At 39.5% G+C, this 25,660-nt stretch overlaps 1 protein-coding gene across 2 annotated transcripts in view; it reads left to right on the top strand.

Annotated features, from left to right (window-relative positions):
• LOC126412761 (thymidine phosphorylase-like) overlaps positions 1-18,548 on the top strand; it is a 406,501-nt gene extending 387,953 nt beyond the window's left edge. For both annotated transcript variants that reach the window (XM_050082513.1, XM_050082514.1), the window contains one exon: positions 17,599-18,548. In XM_050082513.1, the coding sequence (XP_049938470.1) occupies positions 17,599-17,904 (306 nt within the window). In that variant the 3' untranslated portion in view covers positions 17,905-18,548. The remainder of the gene's footprint in view (positions 1-17,598) is intronic.
• The last annotated feature ends 7,112 nt before the right edge of the window (positions 18,549-25,660 follow it).

Here is a 25,660-nt window from a genome sequence, read left to right as displayed (position 1 = left end):
TGTAAGTTTATTTTCTTCTTGTTTAAATAAATTAAGATTAAACTGTGATTTTAATCATACTCAACTTATCTTAATCACATAAGGAAACGTACAAAGTGCGCCGCTTACCTGCTCATGTTATGAAAAACAGCACACCTGCTCAAGGGTTAATAGTCATTTGAAGGTGCCATTCCTTTTGGTCTTAATGTTAATCTGTCTGGAATCCTGTGGCATAAGATTAGAAAGCCTCAGCCCACTTTGTTATAGAACCTTTGCAGTCTCTAGTTCAAGCCTTCTACCCAATTTTATTTCAGGAGGTCATGATCAGTTTAAAGACAATGCAGCAGGTTATAAGTGATGAGAGGCATCCAACATCCTTACATGATGTTGCCTAAAACATGACTGTTGAATATGCAGTACAGCATGCCCGAGATGGGCATTAGTATATGGCAACCTCTGCTCTCTTCTATGAAGAATATCAGTATCAGACAAATTCTGCACTCATCATTGAAGAGAACTCAATGCTTTTGATCCAGGTCCGATTCCAGGTGGTCCTATGCTCATTTTCTTCTTACACTGTGGTGCTGGGGGATTTCTTTTATAAAATTGTTGATACTTTTGTGGCCACTTGTGGTACTATCTACTGGCTTTCATCATAGTATCATCAGCCAATATTTCTTTCATAATTTTTCTGATATTTTGCCAGTGTGACTGGCTGGTATTGTCAAAGATTCACTCTCCAGTCCACCACCGGCAATGGAGGTCAAAGATTTTAGATAAAAGGCAGCACACAATTTTTGTGATGGCCACCTAGAGGCATTTGAACAAAGATAGTTGTAATAAGTGTGGAATGATGCAGTCAAACCCATCGCCTCCAACTACACCAAACACAGTTGTGTTCAGCTCCCCTCAGGTTATATGCAAAACATAGTTTGTAGATACTAATCATCAGCTGGTGTTGTTGACACAGGGCATCAACGCTGATGTTGATCCTCAGTGTTTTGGGTCTCGTGATAGTTGTTCTGTGTTTGAATGATGTCATGCTGGTAATTGCCAGTTCAGTCGGCAACACTCTGTGCTGGCAACCTTTCTTGCCATAATGTCATAATGGTCTATGAAATGACTTTTCAAGCCATATCGACAAACTGAAAAGTGTGTACAAGCCATATTGTTCCATTCATGATTCAAAGCACAGTCTGATCTACTGAACTGAAATGTGAATGCATATTTACTTTGCTCTCTGAACAGGTTACTATAGGTAATTATTTCCTATCACTAGAGAGTACAGAGAAAGAGGCTCCTGATCAAATCAACACATACTATGTAACATGGGAGTGATGCAATACCTTTGTAAACTATATGTATGAATAACCATATGGATAATGTGGAAGCTGCTTGAGGTAGTTCACAAATGAAGGTATTATTTTGTAGGATAGGGGAGTTGCTTATATTGTACAAGCTCCTAATTTGTATCATTACTATAAAATTAAAACTTATTGTACTATCCAACATTTAGTCAGTTCAGCATGAACTAAGTGCTCCTTGTAGCCATATTGGAAGCCATCAGTTCTATATGTTGAGGAAAAGATCATCGGACGACAATGTTGCTTTTCCTGTAGTTTTCACCTAACATTTTGTGCATGTGACAAAGAGAATTACTGTTATAAGGCAAGCAGCAATATAACATTTTATTTTTAGGTGAATCTACATGAAATAACCTTAGCATACAGTGAGCTGTGAATCTGTATTTATTATGGTTTGTTTGTAGGAAACTGACAAAGAAAAAAATTATGATATTGGCTATGATGTACTGATATAAGTTTCTAGTATTGCACCAGTGCAGTTTCAGAAACTTGGCTTAATAATGACCTTTAAAACATGCATTAATTATCATTAATGCAATATACTGTTTATAAATGATGTGATGAATTTTCTAATGTGTTCTTTATCCTAAGATAGCAATTAAATAATTGTTTTGTATTTAATTATGACAACAGAAAGGTATTATGGAAAATGGAACAGAGGTGGTTTGCATAGTTGTAACAGTATATATAAATAAGGATCTTGGATTAAATGCATGTGAATGTTTATAAAATGTGCCTAAGCTAATAACTAAGAGGTTTGCTGAAAATAAGAACAAAAATGAAAATGGGAATATAAAAATTTTTGGTTGCAGTAAAGTGTTGTACATGAGCAGGGAAGGGGGAAGAAGGTTGCAGCATCTGACTTATGAAATACAAATTTTTTGTTCCACCTATGAGCACATTTACATGCAATTGGTGTCATCAGTGTTAACACAATAATAATAATGCAAACTTGGACAAATGTCATTAACTAGAATATAATAATCCAAGATGGACACAGTACATATTTATTCAGATGTCAATAACATCAAAAAGTTTACTAACAAATCAATTACAAGGTAAATGAACTACATAGTTCGGTGAATGACAAATAAATAATCAAACAGATAAATAACAATAATGACATGAAACAGTAATAATATAGTTGCACAGTGTGGCATATATGTAGTTTGGAGTTAATTTATTGTTCATTCTCATAAGGAAAGTGGGTCATTGGCCACATACTCAAGGAATCCTTGAGCAGAGTAAATTACTTCACTTTTCATCCACCTCGAAAGACTAGTTTTAAATTTATTTACTGGCACTGTGTAGACACATCAGGTAATTTGTTGAAGTAGTCAGGAACAGGATATTTGTAACTGTTATGTGTCTTTGCAAGCCTAGCATATGGCATGTTAATTGTATGCCCACTTCTTGTATTATGGTCATGAACTGTCCTCCTTCAGTCAAATTTACTCAGATCCTCTTTCATGAAGACAATATACAGACCTGGCACTGTCATTATATTTAGTTTCTTAAAATAATCTTGACATGATTCATATGGGCTAAGTCCTTCTATGCAACTTATGGCTTTCTTTTGCAATTTAAACACTAATTTAGAGCCTACAGAATTGCCCCATAATAGTATTACATAACTCAGGCGGGAATGGGAGAATGCAAAATATGCATATAATAGTAGTTCCTCAGCTTGTTACGACAATGTACAGGAGGTTGAGTGGTCAGTATTCATAAGTGGGCATCCAGGGCTACCCTTAAATGACAGAACAGGAAATTAGGTAAAATTAGCAAATGTATTCCAATGTACGGTATACAAGGGGCAGGCCTAGTTCAGAAGTTACCAGGTTTAGGCCAGCCTAGGAAATCGAACAACTAATTGAAATGAGTAGTGGACTGGGAGGTGTTTCATGTTAATTGATGTCAGTGGCCGGTCATGGAATGCAGAGCCAGAGGCTCCGCCTTCCAAAAAGACGTATGTTCTGCACAAGGTATGGATCACAAGAGAGAGAAGCAACTGTGTTCTGCACTGCAGAATGCTCCAGCATTTGCACATGTGGCCTGTATCCCATGCACATTACTGGCTAAACCTGATGGCATGAATTCACAAGCAATTTCAGCAGAGGGCTCAAGGGATCTCTTGCCAGCAGATTTAACTGGACAGAACTTTCTCGGTTCTGAAAGGGAGGCAACTTGTGTAGGCACAGTTGAAGTTGCTGTGGCAGAAAACTTATAAATATTTGACTGGATCTTTGAAATAAAATTTTTTAAACCAATTCCCTAAAATATTTCTTGACTGGCTGCTACCATGTACAGTGTTTTCCAATACAGTTGAAAATGAATTGGAAGAGCATATTCCTACATTTAATCATATTGGGCATTAGAAAACTTTGCTAGTACAGAATGAAATGGACTTCACCATAATTTCAATACAGAAGTCAAGGCAAGCAAAAAATGTGTTGTCGGCATCCATCCATGACATATTGCTGTATCTGAGGGAAATGATGAACACTATAAACAAAACTTCCAATGACTACCCAAGGAGACTGTGAGTTGATGAGAAACCCTTGCAGAAAGTGATAACTGAAACAGAGGAGAATAAATCTAAACCTACAGTTCCAGCTGTGAAAAGGAAATGTTTTTGAAACTCTGCAGGGAAGCTACCAAAGAAACTCATTTGTAAAACAGGTGAATGGTGTAGCAAGTTGTGCTGGGGAGTTGAAATCGATGAAATGATCAGATATATGAAATGAAAAATATGGATTCAAGCAAAATGTGCGTTTGTAGTGAAACGAGTGAAAAAGTTATATTCCAATACCTGCTAATAGTGATGTGAGAATTAAAATTTGAAACATCATCTTAAACTCACTCTAGTACATATCTTTTAGCTCAGGAACATAGTTTATGAGGGTGGTACTCTGGTACAATTTATGCACCCATTGGAACAAATTAGGAAACTGGATTCCTAATTTGTACCACTTGCAGATGCTTAGAAAATTAAGTGTAGCATGTTTATATTTCAGAAAATTGCCATTCTTTAAATCATATAGCAAGAACCATATCCTGCAGTTAAATACAGCACTGTTGAAGTAATATTGCAATATATTTTTAGACCATAATAAATTAAATCTCAAAGCTAAAAAATTGTAAAATAATTTTGGAAGACCTGTAGAGGATTGGCATTTCATTCATATATTGGCAGTCAACTCTCAACATAAAGAAGTGCAACATATTGCACATAAATAGGTGGAAAGTCTAATTACTATTTGATGATGATGAAGTCCCATACTCCGCGATGGAGCATAGGGGAACGATGCGAGAGACCCGCACCGCCGTACTAGGCAAGGTCCTAGTGGAGGTGGTTTGCCATTGCCTTCCTCCAACTGTAATGGGGATGAATGATGATGATGAAGACAACACAACAACACCCAGTCATCTCGAGGCAGGAAAAATCCCTGACCCCGCCGGGAATTGAACCCGGGACCCCGTGCTCGGGAAGCAAGAATGCTACCGCGAGACCACGAGCAGCGGACAAATTACTATTTAATTACATGATTATAAAAGAATCAATGGAAACAGTCACAGCCAGCAAATACTCGAGAGTATGCATATGGTATGATTTAAAGTGGAACAGCTACATACAATCATAGGAAAGGTAGACGCATAACTGAGAGTCAATGAAAGAATCCTCAGGAAGTGTACTCCAACCAAAAAGGAGGGATGGAGATGGCTTATAAAATCCTCATTCAGTCAAATAGTCAAGTGGTACCAGGAAGATCCAAATAGAGAAGCATATTTTGCCACAGTTTCAGTTATTATGTTTGATTACTACACAGAAAAAAACATTACCACAATCCAGTCCCACTGTGGATGCTATTCTCAATGATGGGTTGAATTAGTTGTTCATAAGCAACTGTAAATTACCCTGCCTGTTGTCAATTGACTGGCACTTGAAACTACAGTAAATGGATGTTTTATGTGAACTACCAAGAGTCATGTATAAGAGGTACCAAATGTACCATAATAGCATCCTCTTTTAAAGGAAAGCATTTTTCGCCACCAGCTGTACACATTTAAATTTATTCCTGACCATTTCAGTTATTTCAGACATGTTAACATACCAAATATGATGTAGACATACTATGGTATGTGAAATAACTGTAATTTAGCAATGTCATGAAACACAAAGCAGGTTACATGCACACAACTAACCAGATCAGTGACTGCTGTTGGTACTGACAGAGCTCCAATAGCTGGGGTAAGCAGGCATGACCAGGCCTGCTTGATACTTGGAACGGCTGGGGCCAATGAATAATTATGCATTGGACACATGGTCTGAGGAGGGGTCCTGTACCCGTTCTATTATTCAGTTCTTGTGGCATGCCATGAGCTGATAAGTGGTGTGAGCCATGAAGATGTGGTGACCACACTGGCTTTGGATGTTGGGAAGAATCCAGTGAGAGCACCATCCAAATGCCTTGGCCCAAACTTGCGTACCAGGCGTGAATGTAAACAAAACCAGTGCCTCTGGGGAACGGCTGCTCAGCAGCAGAAAGTTGAGAAGAGTACATGGCTGACAGCTGTGCAAGAGACTGGCAGACCCAGTTGTCACAATTCTGTAAGAGCTTAAAAAAATATGAGCGCTTCTTCAGCTGGAAATCTTCTACATACTTGTGCATCTGCATCTTAAATGAACAAACAAGGTGTACTGCCTTGCTGTCTGACTGGGGATTCTAGGGAGGTGCTGTGATGTGGTGAACATCACTGTGTATACAAGAGTCTCTGAAAGATTGTGTCATGTTCTGAGGACCATTGTCCAAAACTAGGATGCAAGGCAAGCTTTGTATGGAAAATATCTTTGGCAGGGCTTTGACAGTTACATCTGATGTCACAGATGGACAGTGGATGATGTAAGGAAAATGAAAAACACATCAATTTCCATTACTCAGAAAGTGTCTAGAAAAGTATCAGCAAAATCAATGTGGTCTCTTTCTCAAGGGTGCATAGGGGCTGGCCATGACAAAAAAAGTAGTGTGTGGAACCCCCCTTATGATCTGAATGCTTGGGGCAGGCTGTGACAAGGTGTTCCACCTACGAGTTGATGCCCGGCCAACACACATGGTAGCACACCAACAATCTTGTGCGAGAGATCCCCCAGTGACCCTTGCGAACAAGCTGAGGACCTCCCTCTGCAGAGCTGCTGGAAAAACAATGCAGGGCATAAAACCTACTGTGACTCGAGACTAACACTGTCCAAGAGGGAGAGGTGATGGGGCAATACATAAAAATTCTGAAGCAGGTCTGATGTCCAACCCAGCAGATGGTTAGACCACCCATGTTGTATTATGTGCACTACCTGCCAGATCGCCAGATCTGCCACCATAGCAGAGGCAATATGGAAACTTGTGATGGGGAAGCCATTAACCATGTGTCTTGCTTCCATATCCAGTTGAAAACAAAGTAGTTACCCTGGATCGAATGATGGGTCAGGGCCCATGAGGAGCCAGGACAGAGAACTCACATTCATGTGTTATGATATGGGATTAAAATGGATCTTATAATTGTACCAGGACAAGAACAGAGCCAAATGCTGAAGATGATGAGTGACTTTGTCTGTTAAGGATGCTGACGGGCTAAAGAGGGAATGCTTCTGGTTGGTTATTAAAGGAATTCTGCTCTGTACAAGAACATGTCAATTTCTTAAAGGCAGAGGCAATAGCAAGAGCTTCTTTTCCCACCAGAGAGTAATGTTCTGGGCCAAGTTGAGTGTTTTCAAGGCAAAGGCAAAAGGCTGTTTGGAACCATCTGAATGGCAATGGGCCATGTGTCCCTCTGCCCTCTTCCCTGCCTACCCCTCTCCAAACTGAGATGCATCCATATACCCATAGCCACAGAATGGAGTGAAGATCAACATACCACTGCTGTGACCTTTTTTTTTAACATTTATGCAAAGAGGCTCACTTTTTGGGGCCACTTGCTCGTACCAGGAGGAGAATTGTGTCAGGTGAACAAATGGCAGCTGAATCTAAGTCAGTTTACCCAAGAAGCACTCCAACACACTCATATGTACCTGCTATTATTGGGGGAAAAAGCCATGATAGAATAAAGACTCTATGGAAGAGCCAAATGGCTGAAACACCACAGAATCCAAAACACTTAAAAAATTTGACTTTCATGTGTTGCCACTTGTGTTCTAACTAGGAGCACAAGGAAATGTGTAGGCATAAAAGAGATACAGTTTATTGATTTGTTGGTCACTGAATGACATTATTAAGAATATGATGAAAGTAATTTACCCACCTCGAATACATTTAACAACTGCCGGCTCGGAGGCCCATGCATACCTTTATCAAGACACTGTCCTTGTTAGGTGTCACTGCTGTGGAACTATGCATTCATGGCAGATCTGGTGACATTGTTCAGGGCCTGCACTGGCCACCTCAGGTAGTTGTGAGCATGCTGTTTGAATGGTGGCATGTGCTATGCTTGTCATAGTGGCCCAGTTTACTTCCCCTGTGGGTGGTTATTACAGAAACCAGTGAACCAATTAAACCATTTTGGAAAACAGCATTACATATTTTTAGTCTTCACTCTGTCATTCTCTGTTTTGTGCAGTAAGGTCACTGGGTGACTGGATAGATGACTTTGATCTGTTTATTGACTGAAATCTTAACTCTAGAAGCTGCTTTCTATACATAGAGCATGCCTTTTTTTCTACAGTGAAAATTGGGAAATCCACATCCAGTTTCATTACAGAACTGTGTCAGTCTCTGGTTTAAGCCCTCCACTTGGCTCCAAACCAAAGGACTCTGATCTGTTTTAGGAATGATACTCCAACCACTAACTAAACTTCTACATTTTGTGTAGATCTAGTATCTTTATCAATTCTAACAGCCACCTGTTGGAACCTAGGGTGGTTTCAGAACCAAGGTAGCAGGTGTTATTTGTGCTGAAATGAGGCATGATTTGCAGCCAGTTACATCCAGTGCACTGAATAGTTGCCACCAGCAGAGCCTCTTCCACATCTTCAGCAAGACCACCCCACACTCCACAAATTGACCCACTGTTGGAGCTCCTAGTGACCGGAAAACACTCCCTCTGCATTTGCCTGGACTTTTCAGAGTGACTGACACCAGTCCCAACATGTGAGGCATTCCATGCTGGTTCAGATATACTTTTAGCAGGGGGTAAGACATCAAAATTATTTTTAAGGTATAACAGGACTTTTGTGTGGAAAGTACCCACTTTTGTCTTCTGCACAGAGGTTTGTGACACTGCCACTGCTCACTATTCATCCACAAGTGAGTGTGAATTAGTCGTGTCATGTGTCAGAAGGTGCAGCAGTATGGGGGTGGGGGAGAGGGGTGTTCCAGGTAATCCTAGAGGCACTGGCAGTGCCACAGCATTTATTTTTATTTATTTATTATCTTTTTTGCATATAGTCACCAACTGGTGACTTTTGCAAACGTCATAGCATTTTTATACAATTTTTGTACAGACAGTAGAAATTTGCAATTCACGCATACAAGAAGCCACTTATGGGTGATGCACTTGGCGATACATGGTACAGAACTTCATAATGCAACATACAGTTGTTACATAGTATAGGTACTTGCATTTACAGCATGTTGTTACAAAAATAATATATATTACAATCACCTCAGAATAGTACATTGTATAGATAGAAGAGTTAGGCCTACATTTAAGAATAGCTACATTCTAATATCAGTATCCATTCAGTGAGTACAAAGATTTGAGAGTTAAGAATGATTTTAATTCCCTTTTGAATACTTTACCTCTGTGGCATCTTATAGCACTTGGCAGTTTGTTAAACCATATCTGGCCATTAATCCAAGGACTATGATCTGCTGCCCCCCCCCCCCCCCCCCATGAACCATGGACCTTGCCGTTGGTGGGGAGGCTTGCGTGCCTCAGCGATACAGACAGCCATACCATAGGTGCAACCACAACGGAGGGGTATCTGTTGAGAGGCCAAACAAACGTGTGGTTCCTGAAGAGGGGCAGCAGCCTTTTCAGTAGTTGCAAGGGCAACAGTCTGGATGATTGACTGATCTGGCCTTGTAACAATAACCAAAACAGCCTTGCTGTGCTGGTTCTGCGAATGGTCAAAAGCAAGGGGAAACTACGGCCGTAATTTTTCCCGAGGGCATGCAGCTTTACTGTATGATTAAATGATGATGGCGTCCTCTTGGGTAAAATATTCTGGAGGTAAAATAATCCCCCATTCGGATCTCCAGGCGGGGACTACTCAAGAGAACGTTGTTATCAGGAGAAATAAAACTGGTGTTCTACGGATCAGAGCGTGGAATGTCAGATCCCTTAATCGGGGAGGTAGGTTAGAAAATTTAAAAAGGGAAATGGATAGGTTAAAGTTAGATATAGTGGGAATTAGTGAAGTTCGGCGGCAGGAGGAACAAGACTTCTGGTCAGCTGACTACAGGATTATAAACACAAAATCAAATAGGGGTCATGCAGGAGTAGGTTTAATAATGAATAGGAAAATAGGAATGCAGGTAAGCTACTACAAACAGCATAGTGAACGCATTATTGTGGCCAAGATAGATACGAAGCCCACACCTACTACAGTAGTACAAGTTTATATGCCAACTAGCTCTGCAGATGACGAAGAAATTGAAGAAATGTATGATGAAATAAAAGAAATTATTCAGATAGTGAAGGGTGATGAAAAATTAATAATCATGGGTGACTAGAATTCGGTAGTAGGAAAAGGGAGAGAAGAAAACGTAGTAGGTGAATATGGACTGGGGCTAAGAAATGAAAGAGGAAGCCGCCTGGTAGAATTCTGCACAGAGCACAACTTAATCATAGCTAACACTTGATTTAAGAATCATGAAAGAAGGTTGTATACATGGAAGAACCCTGGAGATACTAAAAGGTATCAGATAGATTATATAATGGTAAGACATAGATTTAGGAACCAGGTTTTAAATTGTAAGACATTTCTAGGGGCAGATGTGGACCCTGACCACAATCTATTGGTAATGACCTGTAGATTAAAACTTAAAAAACTACAAGAAGGTGGGAATTTAAGAAGATGGGACCTGGATAAACTGAAAGAACCAGAGGTTGTACAGAGTTTCAGGGAGAGCATAAGGGAACAATTGACAGGAATGGAGGAAAGAAATACAGTAGAAGAAGAATGGGTAGCTTTGAGGGATGAAGTAGTGAAGGCAGCAGAGGATCAAGTAGGTAAAAAGACAAGGGCTAGTAGAAATCCTTGGGTAGCAGAAGAAATATTGAATTTAATTGATGAAAGGAGAAAATATAAAAATGCAGTAAATGAGGCAGGCAAAAAGGAATACAAACGTCTCAAAAATGAGATCGTCAGGAAGTGCAAAATGTCTAAGCAGGGATGGCTAGAGGACAAATGTAAGGATGTAGAGGCTTATCTCACGAGGGGTTAGATAGATACTGCCTACAGGAAAATTAAAGAGACCTTTGGAGATAAGAGAACCACTTGCATGAACAACAAGAGCTCAGATGGAAACCCAGTTCTAAGCAAAGAAGGGAAAGCAGAAAGGTGGAAGTGGTATATAGAGGGTCCATAAAAGGGCGATGTACTTGAGGACAATATTATGGAAATGGAAGAGGATGTAGATGAGGATGAAATGGTAGATACATTACTGCGTGAAGAGTTTGATAGAGCACTGAAAGACCTGAGTCGAAAAAAGGCCTCCGGAGTAGACAGCATTCCATTGGAACTACTGACGGCCTTGGGAGAGCCAGTCTTGACAAAACTCTACCATCTGGTGAGTAAGATGTATGAAACAGGCAAAATACCCTCAGACTTCAAGAAGAGTATAATAATTCCAATCCCAAAGAAAGCAGGTGTTGACAGATGTGAAAATTACCGAACTATCAGTTTAATAAGCCACAGCTGCAAAATACAAACACGAATTCTTTACAGACGAATGGAAAAACTTGTAGGAGCCGACCTCGGCGAAGATCAGTTTGGCTTCCGTAGAAATGCTGGAACACGTGAGGCAATACTGACCTTACGACTTATCTTAGAAGAAAGATTAAGGAAAGGCAAACCTACGTTTCTAGCATTTGTAGACTTAGAGAAAGCTTTTGACAATGTTGACTGGAATACTCTGTTTCAAATTCTAAAGGTGGCAGGGGTAAAATACAGGGAGTGAAAGGCTATTTACAATTTGTACAAAAACCAGATGGCAGTTATAAGAGTCGAGGGACATGAAAGGGAAGCAGTGGTTGGGAAGGGAGTAAGACAGGGTTGTAACCTCTCCCCGATGTTATTCAATCTGTGTATTGAGCAAGCAGTAAAGGAAACAAAAGAAAAATGTGGAGTAGGTATTAAAATCCATGGAGAAGAAATAAAAACTTTGAGGATCGCTGATGACATTGTAATTCTGTCAGAGACAGCAAAGGACTTGGAAGAGCAGTTGACTGGAATGGACAGTGTCTTGAAAGGAGGATATAAGATGAACATCAACAAAAGCAAAACGAGGATAATGGAATGTAGTCGAATTAAGTCGGGTGATGCTGAGGGAATTAGATTAGGAAATGAGACACTTAAAGTAGTAAAGGAGTTTTGCTATTTGGGGAGCAAAACAACTGATGATGGTCGAAGTAGAGAGGATATAAAATGTAGACTGGCAGTGGCAAGGAAAGCGTTTCTGAAGAAGAGAAATTTGTTAACATCGAGTATAGATTTAAGTGTCAAGAAGTCATTTCTGAAAGTATTTGTATGGAGTGTAGCCTTGTATGGAAGTGAAACATGGGCGATAAATAGTTTGGACAAGAAGAGAATAGAAGCTTTTGAAATGTGGTGCTACAGAAGAATGCTGAAGATTAGATGGGTAGATCACATAACTAATGAGGAATTATTGAATAGGATTGGTGAGAAGAAAAGTTTGTGGCACAACTTGACCAGAAGAAGGGATCGGTTGATAGGACATGTTCTGTGGCATCAAGGGATCACCAATTTAGTATTGGAGGGCAGCATAGAGGGTAAAAATCGTAGAGGGAGACCAAGAGATGAATACACTAAGCAGATTCAGAAGGATGTAGGTTGCAGTAGGTACTGGGAGCTATGAAGAAGCTTGCACAGGATACAGTAGCATGGAGAGCTGTATCAAACCAGTCTCAGGACTGAAGACCACAACAACAACAACATGATCTGTTGTCTTTAGTTTAGTTCTCTTTCTGAAGAAGCACTCTTTTTGTCTTGTGTTATGGGTATGCACATCAGAACACTTATTTTCATTATTTTTACGGTCCACAAAGACTTGCTTAATTTGTACAGATACAAGGAATATACTGTTAGATACTGTATTTATGTTGTACAAAGGTTTCCCTACATGAATCTCTGTATCCTAGTTGATGCATGGTCCTGATTGCTCTTTTCTGCAGTGTTAGGATTCTGTTCATGTGACTATCAAAACAATGGCTCTGAGCACTATGGGACTCAACTGCTGTGGTCATCAGTCCCCTAGAACGTAGAACTACTTAAACCTAACTAACCTAAGGACATCACACACATCCATGCCCGAGGCAGGATTCGAACCTGCGACCGTAGCAGTCGCACGGTTCCGGACTGCACGCCTAGAACCGCGAGACCACCGTGGGCGGGTGTGACTATCAGCAGCACATCCCCATACCTCTATTCAATAATTAATATATGCAAATATTGTCCCATAATAAGTAGTTTTTAATGCTTGTTCAGAGACTAATTTTGATAGTTTGCTAATTATGTGCAGTGAACCGCTGATTTTATTGCATACAAAATTGATATGGTCTACCCATCTAAGATTTTTGCCTAGATATATGGCCAAAAATTTACATTTGTCAGTGTCTACTTTTTTGATGCCACTGTATTGTGAATTTTGCAATTTTCCTGGCGAATTGACTGTTCAAACAAATTTCGGGCTTGCAGCCGGTCGTCGTTCAATACTTCGCACGATATTTCAACTGGGCACCTGGCAGTCATCTTCAGGTGAGCCATCGCAGACTGGCGAAAATGTCCTCCGTTCCACAATATACAGCTTACTGTAAGTATTCTGCGCATGCGTCAAAAACTTGATAGTTGAACCACACTGCCCTCCGGCAGCGCCCTCACTGGTGGAATAGTGGAACTCAGTCGCCCTCTGCATTGCTGTTTGCCACGGCCGTTGACGCACTCTGTCATCTTCGATTTGAGCAAATCGTGGAGATGATGGGATTCCATGCACTGTCCAGCTGGTAGCCGCTGTCACGGTTTAACAGATTTTCCGCCAGTCGTACTTCTACAGATTCTTTAATAATGGAGTTCCAGAAAGACGTTGCTGTGGACAAAATCATTGCTTTCTCATACTCCATTGAATGTCCAGTAGAAATACAATGTTCAGCAGTAGCGGACTTGCTTGGCTGCAAAAGGTGGGTGTAACATTGATGTTCAGTGCAGCGTTCTTTCACGGTGTGTGTGGTTTGACCTATGTAAGCCATACCACATTGGCACGATATCTTGTAAATTCCAGCCTTTCGTAGTAACAGATTGTCCTTAACTGATCCCACAAGGTCCGCAATCTTCGATGCTGGCGGGCAGTGTGGTTCAACTATCAAGTTTTCGACGCATGCGCAGAATACTTACAGTACACTATATATTGCGGAACGGAGGACGTTTTCGCCAGTCTGCGACAGCTTACCTGAAGATGACTGGCAGGTGCCCAGTTGAAATATCGTGCGAAGTATTGGATGACGACCGGCTGCGAGCCCGAAATTTGTTTGAACAGCCACTTATATTATCAATACAGCGTTGGTATGAATTACCAAGTTTAAATGGTAATAGCTGGTATTTCCTAATATTGACTTTTAGACCTTGATCATGGAAGTAAGTAGTTATTTGACCTAAGCCATCAGTTACAACCAATGTCAGGTCATTAGTTTGTTTGCAAAAGAAAAAAAGTGAGGTATTAACTGCATAACTTACTAACTGGGTGTACAAAGGAGCCTCTAAATGATTAATGTAGAGCAGGAAAAGGAAAGGGCCCAATACGGAGCCCTTAGGTACACCATGTTTCACTGTTTCATAGCTGGATTGGAAATGTTTGATCTGACTATTAATTTCATAACTCAGCTTTGTACACTGCCTACGATTGGTTAGATAAGTGATCAGTAGTTGTATGGATGTGGCATTTACATTGTAAGTTTCCAGTTTGCTTAGTAGTAGCTCATGGTTCACTGAGTCAAATGCTTTAGTAAGGTCTAGAAATATCCCTTCTGTCTGCATTCCATCATCCAGGGCATCATACACCCTGTGGAGAAATTCGGTAATTGTCGTAATGATACTGTGATGCGTTCTGAAACCATGCTGTGTTTCTGCTAGTAAATTATTCTTTGAGAAATAATCAATAAGCTGTGTCAACAAAATGGTTTCAAATATTTTACTGAAAATTGGTATTAATGATATGGTCCTGAAGTTTGATAGCTCTTCTTTCGATCCTTTTTTATGCACAGGCTTAACTGTACTTTTCTTCAATAAATTTGGAAATGTGTGCTGCCTGATACTAGCATTGATCATATGGGTAATTATTCCAACTAATTCCTTATTTCATTTTTTAATTATAATACTGCTCAGTCCATCCCAGCCAGATGAGGTCTTATTCTTTACGTTATCTATTATTTTTCCTATTTCCTCCACGCTCACTTCCTTAAATTCAAAAGCAGTTTTCAGCCTAGGGTAAGGCTTTACCATCCAAGTCAGACCTGTGTTATTAACTGGATTCACACCTGAAGATTCATTAAATATGTTTCAGATTTTATCTGGATCATTAATATGGTTTCTTTATTGTCGGATTCTGTCAATTTGGGCATCTAACTTAGGGGCGGCTTTGTGATATCTATCTATTATATATTCCATGAAGTCTTCCCAATATTGATTGACTGAGCTATTTCCTTATCTAGGATCTGTTTTCTTAAATTTGAGAGCTGTTCCTGAAATTGTTTTTTAGCTTGATTGTACTTATCTTTAAATATTTGCAACTTAGTTGATTTATGTAGCACACTCAGATCCTTTATATTTTGCCCTGAGTTTAATCATGCAAGCTGGAAGAGTCAGTTTGGTGTTTTTTACATTACTATTTTCCAAATTCTTTCACTGGGCAGCAAAAATTAAGGTATTGTAAAATAATATCATAAAATTTGGCCCATTTGTATTCGGACACTTTTTGCTGAAGAACTAGTTGCCATTCCTCAAATGCTAGTTTACTTTTAAAAGCATTAATGTTTTTCTCTTTAAGCATTCTTATATGTTCTATGACCTGAGTCCTTTTTGGATGCTTGTGTGTTCATAGTCTACAAATTGACATTTGTGCTCTGAGTAGTGGAAGTCCACATTTCAGCATCTAATACTATCTTTTACCTCTTTACTTAGTATTATGTAGTCTATTCTACTAGAAGTAGACTGAGTTACTCTTGTATCTGAATTTACTGCATTCATAAGATTGTAGGAGTTAAGGGCATCTATTAGCCTGCTGTTATGGTTAGTGCAAGATGTTGCCTCTATATTCAAGTCACCAAGTATTGTTACCTTGTTTGGGTCACAGTGTCCCACTAATCTACTAAAAATATCTATGAAACGCCCTACCTCTGATTTTGGTGGACAATAAATCCCAATAATTTTCTGTTTCACCGTGCCCTTTACTCAATCTTTGATATGGAGTTCAACGCCTGTAACTGCAGTAAAACCTTCTTTAATATACAGATCTAGATGGTGTAATTTATTTATTTTGAGCTGCTCTCTAACAAATACTGCTAAACCTCCACCTTTATGATGCTGTCTACAGTAGCTATTTCCTAGGAAATGCTGCATGTGTCTCTCTGTGCCGCTAGAACTTATGGCGGTAGCCTGAAGTCTGTGAGCCATAACCAGTACAGCTTTCAATTGTTTCCAGACAATGATGATTTTCCCCTAAATCTATACACGTCAGGTGCAGTCTTTCTTACATCTTTGTCTCTATTCAGCTGTACCATAAGAAATATGCTATTAGTTTGAGCTGTCCCTAGATAATGCTGCTATGTTTCTCATGGCTATCACTCACTTGTCAAGGAGTGGAGATTGTAACTTACTTTCTCTTAACTAAATGAGAAAATTAAAATTCTTTGTATGTTTAGTTCAAATTCTGCCAAATGTTTAGCACTTTTTACAAAATTATTGAGAATGAGCATTACAATTAATTTTAATTTTTCTGTTTTCCTCATTGCAATCCCACATTCATTGTCCAAGCTAATTGTCATCCATATTTGTCAGGTACACAAGTTCTGAATTAAATTCAAGGTACTTAAGTCACTTGAATATTTAAAATTAATTAATTATTTTCTCATAAGGTTTTTTCAAAAAGTGTACTAACTATGAAATATCACATCCAACTCATCACTATGAAATCCCCCTTGCTAATGGAACTTTACAAACAAGTGCCTTCACCAAACATGGCTGAAGAGCATATTATAAATTAAAATCCCCCACTGCATTTTTCTGTCAGTATGCGAAGGCCAGTTTCAGGAACTACTCTAGGGATTTTGATATGATTTTCACTAATAGATACACTGATGCATGAGGAATATTTGTGCACATGATTTACTACCACTACACCAGACAAGCTGTTTGTCTGCAGGTCGTTAGTGCTACCCTTACAAATCCAAGGCTAGATGTTAGTTATATATAATTAAAAATCTTTCTTCAGAAACAATCTACAAATGCATATTTAACTTCAATTAAATAATTTCCATTACATATTTGGTGTTACAAATTGAAATAAAAACTTTATGACTAAAATATATAGGTTATCCCAAAACCGACTTTGATGTGTCAGAAGTGCAAAAATATATATAAATGTACAAAATCTCACTTCTTGAAAATATAAATTGATGAACTGATACCCCAGTTTATGAAAATTATAGCTGAACACACTGATCCCACATTGAATAGGTTATGTGATATACCGATAGCCTGCATAATTAAAATACGTGGACAGACTACTGTCTCAGAAAACACTTGACTACCAGTATGATCTAGCATCAAGACTGTAAAAGTCCAGTGAGAATGCAATTTAGCAGTCTCAAAAATGTCTTGGTTGTAATATTTTATTTTGTAGTTAACTGCAATTGATCAAGAATGTTAGAAACAAATATTCTTCTAGGAAGAATGTAATAGTAGCTAGAGTTGTCTCAATTATTAGAACATTTGTCTCTCATGTAACAAAGATGGTTGTTTCTCCTGCAGGTGGAAATCTTAAGAACCAAATGTGATGGATACATTACAGCCATCAGTGCAATGGGAGTGGGCAGAGTCTCTTGGAGCCTGGGTGCAGGACGTCAGAAAGCAGACCAGGCAGTGGACTTTGCTGTTGGAGTTCGCCTTTTGTGCACTGAAGGAGATAAGGTTTCATCAGGCCAGCCATGGTGTGAGGTTCATCATCGTGGGAAACAACTTGACACAGCATTAAGGCAGCAGTTAGAGGAATCAATAGTCATAAAAAATTCACCACTGACTGATAAACAAAAATCCCCAATTCTTCAGATAATATGAACCTGTGTAACTATGTGATCTCTCCCATTGTTATAATACTAGCTATGAGCTTTCCCATAGCACTATGTTTAATATCATAGTTTCAAAGTTTCCATATTATTGTAACTAACTATGCCATGATTTTTTATTTCTAAAAAAGTCAAAAGACATAGTAGAAATACCTTAGAATGACTTATGCATAGTTCTTCTATTTTGTAAGCATTCATTGATCACAAACAAATATCATTCTTTGTGAATTTATTTATGAGTTATAAAATATTTATAGAATGATATTTATTTACAAAGCTAATGGCCTTCCTTGACACCCACCATTAGCTCAAATACCTAAGAAAGGGGATGACAATAGATTTTTATACATTTTATTCTTTGTAAACAAGATATGCTTTCAAAATTTCTTTCATGAAATGTACATTACTTTCACTTTCTAAACAACTAATTTTTTAGGTGATTGCACTGTTTTAGCAGTTTTTGTGATTACTTTCACTGCCAGATATCTTGTGTTTATTCAAATGGGGACAATATATGTTCAACACCATTAGTTATAGTAATGGTGACTATTATATATCTAAAGAAAATGTGTGCTGTTCATCTAGATTTTGTGTATTCTTTGCTGAGAGATAGTTTCACTACATGAGATAATCTTATGCATGTTATAGTTCTTATTTGTAAAAATAAATATTTCTTGTTTTTCTTCTTATTACTATTATTATTAATAATAATAAAGTATAATATGCAAAAGCAGATGAAGTTTGTGCACAACATACGAGGTGTGATTGGAAAGTTTTAAGAATGGATCCGCTACTGCTTGCTGGTTTGGCGGGCAGTTACACGGAGGGAGGTGGGGAGTGAGTCGTTGCCTTGTCCTTGAATGCCCTCTGACAGGAAACTGTGTTTTCTTTCGTCAGTTCATTGTGGCAGCTGGCTAAAGGTGGATCTGTTAGGGCTTGTTGCCAGATACTGTCCGCGTGGAAAATGGGCATAAAAACGGAGCAACGACTTTGTGGGAAATTTTGTTTTAAAACTGGTAAGTCAGCTTCTGAGACCTACAAACTATTAAAAACAGCTTTTGGAGATAATTTAATGAACCAGTCAAATGTTTTTGTCTGGTTCAACAGATTTAAAAATGGACGCCAATCATTTGAAGATGAACCATGGTCCAGCTGTCTTTCCACCTCAAAAACAAATGAAAATGTTGTGGAAGCTCACAATTTAGTGGGCTCTTACAATTAGGGAGATTGCTGATGAACTTAATTTAAGTTTCTATTCAGTTCAGTCAATTTTAACTGAAGATCTGAACATGCGTCATGTGTCCCCAATTCATTTCAAAAGTGTTGTCAAGTGACCAGAGGCATTACCAACTTGAAGTGTGCCAAGAACTGATTAATCGCACTAAAAATGATGCAGATTTGTTAAATAGCCTAATTACAGGTGACGAATCATGGGAATATGGATATGATCCTGAAAACAAATTGCAGTCTTCGCAGTGGATGACTCCAGGTTCACCATGACCAAAAAAAGTAGGACAAAGTCAGTCGAAGCTGAAGACAATGTTGGTGATTTTTTTCGATTCTACCAGTATAGTACATCATAAATTTACCCCTGGAGGAGAGACAGTTAACCAGGAATACTACAAATGTGTCCTTGAGTATTTGAGCAGAAAGGTGCAGAAGAGAGAGTCTGCACTGTGGAAAGACAGGAGTTGGGTGCTACACCATGACAATGCTCTAGCTCATTGTGCCTTCTCCATTGTTGAATTTTTTACCAAATTCAAAATTCCTGTGCTTCCACAACGGCCATATTCCCAATTTGGCCCCTGCGAACTTCAACCTGTTTCCTAAACTGAAATTTTCACTGAAAGGGAAGTGATTTGACTTGATTGAAGACATCCAGGCAAATATGGAGAGTATCCTTAATGGACTTCAGGAAAAAAATTTCCAAGAATGTTTCCAAAATTGGAAACACCATTGAAGTTGGTGTGTTCAGTCAGGAGGGGACTGTTTTGAAGGAGATGCATCACAGTAGCATGTGAGTACCACCATTGTACAATTACAAGTGCATTCTTAAAACTTTCCAATTACACCTCTTATGTTCTAACCAAAGAACACTGCAATTTACTGCTGGAACTGTACATACACATGGAAGACAAGGTACAATACAATTAACAATACACAAGTGGCTGGTGGAGCCTTGTGCTCCACCCAACACAGACATTAGTTCCAACAGCTGACAGTCTGTGATTGCAGCTACTGTCATATTAGCAGGCTGGGTAGCCTCTAATGGCCAAATGAAGCACAAACTTCATGCATGAAGTATAAAGTGGTACACACACGGAACTCAGAGCACTCCTCTTCCTTTGTGAAGAAATAAGCATTGTGCTGACATCCATTTCTTCTATGGACAACTTAGGTTGTCGAGTCATGCGATGCGCTGCTGCCAGTGCATAGTGTCAGAAGTGGTGTGAGTGCAGACAAGTGACGCTGGCACAACCTCCATTTCCACATTTGAGTTCAAATCCAGCAAAGGAGAAGGTGGCAGAACAGATGGTGCCAGATGCAATGGAGGTGGGAGCAGTTGATGCATCAACTGTAACAGCACAGGAGCTTGGGTCTCACTGTGACCCCCCCCCCCCCCGACAGCTTAGAGGGCTCCCACAGCAGAGGCAACAGTTGTGAGAATGTCAACAGTGGCGTTGGAGAAGGCAGGGGCACTGGCCATGATGTAGATGACAACTGGGCAGATGGAAGGTGCAAGGGTGATGGGGGCACACCCGGTGCGCAGCTGCCCATGAGAGGTTGTAGCTGGTCAACATGTTGCAACTCCCTCCCCTCAGCTGTTCAAACAACATAGAGGCATCAATAATGGGTACTCTCGATCACCACCAGCACCCATTTTGGCCAACAGCCGAACCCAACAGCCTAAACAGCTGTGCCAGGCCGGAAGCATAGCAGTGCTAGTGCCAGAGGATGGCCTGGTGTCGACCGAAGTAGATGTAGCAGAGTCCAGGGTGATAACTGTGCAACAACTCTGTCAGACTCTTATTGCTAACAGGAGTGAACCTATAAGAACTGAGAACCTGGCCAAGAACTATTTCTGATGACACGTCTGAAATGTATTTTGTCATCTGAGTTTTAAATGTTTGTACTAGTCATTCTGCTTTCCCATTTGATTGAAGGAGGAAAGAAGCAGCTATGGCATGGTGAACACCACTTTTTGTTCACAAAAATCTTCACATTCCTGAGATATGAACTGGTGGCTGTTGTGTGAATCTATTGTATACGGAAGACTTTCCATTGCAAAAATACTTAACAAAGCTGAAATTATTGCTGCTGTGGAAGTAGGCAGACCATGCAGCACATACAGAAACCTAGACTAAGCATCAATTACAACAAGACATTAGAAATTCAAGAAATGTTCTGCAAAATCTACATGAATTTGTTCCTGAGGCTGTTGTGGATTTGTTCATGGTCACAAAGGGTTTTGATAAAGCCCAAATGAGGTATTGGTAACTAGAAGGCATTTAGATTTCTCATAGAGCAACATCTGTAAATGTGCATCTGCCAAGTTAATCTCTGGAAAATAATGGACCCCCAGCAATTTTGCTAACAGCTGCTCAGAGCACAGCAAAGGATAGATATCAATGATTGACTATGCATTAATAGATTTTTTTTAAATCGTTGCAGAGGTGTAATTTACCAGGAGGAAGTTTGACTATCAGCAATGGTGGTGACCATACACTGGAAGAAATATATCAAATAACAGCAATTTACTTGACCCCATAAAGTTACCAGTATCAGGCGGGCCCAGGACAAAAGAACATGGGCAGAGAGTTCCATCATAATATGAGACTGAAATTTTGTTGCACAACCCAGCTGTGGAAAAAATAGAGAGGGAAATTTGGTAGAGAGAACATCTACCTATTGATATGGAACTTGATCAGAAACCAAATGCACTTCATCATCAGTGGAGAATCCAAAAGCAACCAGACCAAACAGATTTTCATTGTAAGCATTGTGCACAACTAAGAATGTCAATGAACAAACCACAGCTTTGTAAGTCACAAATGCAGAAAACTGTCCAAGAATGGGAATCTGTTGTTTGTTATAACTTAACAGCAAAGTCTGAGAATTCATCAACGCTGCTGCTGCACCCATATCCACCTGCATTCCCAATGGTTCATTAAACACAATCACTACAATGTATGGCTTGCTTTGAGAGTCTATCACTGCTTACACATTGTTCACATCCTTGTTCATTCTGCCTGCACATAGGTCTGGAAGGGATTTACATATAGAAGCAATGTGTCCTTCCTTACGGCAACTAGCACATATTGTTCAGCACTTGGGACATGCAGTCAGTCTGTGTTGAATGAAGCAGTATGTGTATGAACACAGTGGAGCATGAGGCTATCGCTGTTGTGATGTAGACTGTTGTTGTTGCAAATGGTGGTTACCTATACAACCCTGAGACATCTGCTGGACTGCTGCAATAGCATCTACATTCCCTTGTGAACTGACTGAACGCTGGGAGGGGTGATGAGGGGAACTGATTTCTGAAACTTCAGACCAGTCTTCTGTTTGACTACATGCAGCTCATGAAACTTCAAATGACTGATCTATGCTCAATATTTCCATAAACATAGAACTTTCACACTGTAGAATTTCCTCTCAAACTTACCTATCAGCAGCAAAATGTGTGATTGCATCACAAACCATTTCCTCTGCACAGTATTTCTTACGAACATTTACACAAAATTACAATGACAGCAAAGTCCATTCTGTTCCAATACCCATGCTCTGTATGACTGTTTTGGGTGATTTTGGCAGCACTAAAACTCCACGAGAGCAGCAATAACATGAGTACATTTACAGGGTTAGGTAGAAAGTAACTCACACATTGATCAAAAGAAAGATTTGAAGGGAGTGAGGTGACACAACTGATTCATGCAAGGTTAAATCCACAAAAAAGGGCCTTGCACAAGTGTATATCTGTTACCCCACATTCCTGGAAATATTGTCACAGGCATTTTTTGTAAGCATCCCAGTCTTCTGCTGCATCGTTGTATGCAGGGAACAGCAGCAGAGATGTTGGGGCTGCAGGTTGTGCTAATGCAGTTCTTAAATAGCAACTGTCAGTGCCTGCTTCTGCTCAAGAAGAGGTTTAAGCACTGCCTCCATGGAAATTAAACTCAGAGGATCAATGACTGAAGTAGAACACGTGGATTCGAATACCATACTCATTGGCAAAAAAGTGTTCCAACACAAGAACACTGTAATTTATTGGTCAGACAGTCCACATGCATGGAAGACAAGGCACAATACAATTAACAATATGTAAGTGGCTGATGGAGCGTTTTGCTTCAGCCTATATAGACATTAGTTCCAACAGGGGGAGTAGCCAGCAGTCTGCGCAGACAGCTGCTGTCCCGTTAGCAGGCCTGGTGGCCCCTAGTGGTTGAATCAAACATGAATGTCACAGGAAAAGTACGAAGTGGTGTGCACACAAAATTGGTAGTTACAGCAACATGTATTCATGAGGCACAAATAAACATTTTTATGCATTTCAGTCTTTGTTCTATATAAAAGTGTAGAACAGAAAGCTTTTGATACTAACACACAGTACTTGGCTGATGTGCCACTAGTTTTAGTTAGATTATACCCTCTTTTGAGCATTTTGTTGTGTAATGATCGAAACAAAATCTTAACTATGTTTTTGCTTTTATGTATGGGCTATTTCTTCCCCCAATTTGTTCTCAGTTGTCACAACAAGGATCAATGGAAAGTGCCACTGCTGACATTTAGTTGACTATGGTTGAGTGTGTGGGATCTGAAAATCAAGCAATTATCTCCAGGGAATCAGTGATGATGTTTCTGTGATTTGTACACTTAAAATACAAAAAGTGGCTTATTTATCAGCTACACATATTGATGCAACGTGGTTTTAGTCTCATTCAAACTATGTGTTACTGACTTTTTCCTACTGGCAGTGTATATCAGCAGTGGCAATTCTGCATCATGTTCTAATGACAGCATAGGTCTTGTATTACAATAAATATTATGAAATTATGGATGGCACAGCAATGGGATCACCACTTTCTCTGGCAGTCACGAATTTCTTCATGGAGCACTTTGAAGAGCAGGCTCTGAACTCCACGGCATTCCATGTATCTTGCTTCCTAAGTTACGTCAATGACACCTTCCTCATAAATTCTGTAGTTTCCATCAGAATATAATTGGTCTGAGAAACAAACTGGACCAGTTTTCTGTTTACATTAATGGCACTGATGCAATAAACAATGCCCATATATTACATTTTACTGAACATCATTTGACGGGAAGGATTGAAATGGGGCAATTCCTGAATGAATTTGTTACCATTTTTGAAGCTGTATTTCCCAAGAGAATTTCAAAGAACACCAGTCTGAGTGATTACAAGAGACATGGCTCACTAAGGGAATCAAAACATCCTGTAAAACAAAGAGAATTCTTTATGTCTCACTCAGAAATTCTAACAAACCTCAGGATAGGGAGCACTACAAATTATACTGTAGCATACTAAAGAGTATCATTAATAATACAAGAGCATATTTATTAAATCTGAAACTGGCAATTCAAATAATAAAATAAAAACTATAAGAGGGAGCTGGAAAATAAGTGTCCCCTGTTGACTGTGGGTAGAGTTGTGTGGTATGGGCGAAACATGACACTTCATCAGGCTTCCGAAAGAAGTTCAAAAGCACTCCGTCTGCAGATAAAGTGCTATTCACCATTTTCTGGAACGCCAAAGGAGTTTTGCTGCTGGATTTTCTGGAGGATGCAACCATCAATGCCGCACAGTACTGTGCCACTCTGTCGAAACTGAAAGATGTGATTCAGAAAAAGCGGCCTGGCCTTCTCAGATTTGGAGTTCTGCTGTTGGATGACAATGCGAGACCACACACAGCAACAGCAATGCAAAACCATATTGCAACTCTTGGTTGGGAGTGCCTACGCCATCTGCCTTACAGTCCGGATCTCGCACCAAGTGACTTCCATCTGTTTCCTGATTTGAAGAAGACTCTCAGCAGAAGGCACTTTGGCAGCAATGCTGACGTCAAACAAGCCGTTCAATGCTTCTTGCGTATGCAAAGGCCCTGATTTTTTCCTGGAAGGCTTTTTGAAGTTTATAAAGCGGTATGACAAATGTCTCAATGTACTTGGAAATTATGTAGAAAAATAAAGGTATGTTGTATCTTTAATATCTCATTCTTTTTGGCAGTAGCAGATCAAATTGGTTATAGAGGATCTAGAGTTGAAGCCATGAGTCTTCTACAAAAAGCAGTACAGAATGAAATTAGTCAGATACATGTACTGTACCCTATATTACAACTGAAGAGATTGAGAGGGTAGTACGGCAAGAGAAAGATAAAAATCCCACTGATGTGGATAATATGTCTTTCAAAGTACTGAATCACATCAAGGCACTGTCCCTAATAGACTCAAATATGCAATTTTGAAACCACTGTTCAAAAAAAGTGATAAAGCTGATGTTTCCAACTACCAGCCAATTCCATTGTAACAAGTCTCTCTAAAATCCTAGAGGAAATAATGTTCAAGAGAATCATGTTATTGTTGTTATGGTCTTCAGTCCTGAGACTGGTGTGATGCAGCTCTCTATGCTACTCCATCCTGTGCAAGCTTCTTCATCTCCCAGCACATACTGCAACCTACATCCTTCTGAATCTGTTTAGTGTATTCATCTCTTGGTCTCCCTCTACGAT

The sequence above is a fragment of the Schistocerca serialis genome, chromosome 7 (genome assembly GCF_023864345.2).
Source record: "Schistocerca serialis cubense isolate TAMUIC-IGC-003099 chromosome 7, iqSchSeri2.2, whole genome shotgun sequence".
NCBI classification, from domain to species: Eukaryota; Metazoa; Arthropoda; class Insecta; order Orthoptera; family Acrididae; genus Schistocerca; species Schistocerca serialis.
Note: the sequence above shows the minus strand (reverse complement) of the source record. Positions and strands in the feature narration are given on the sequence as shown.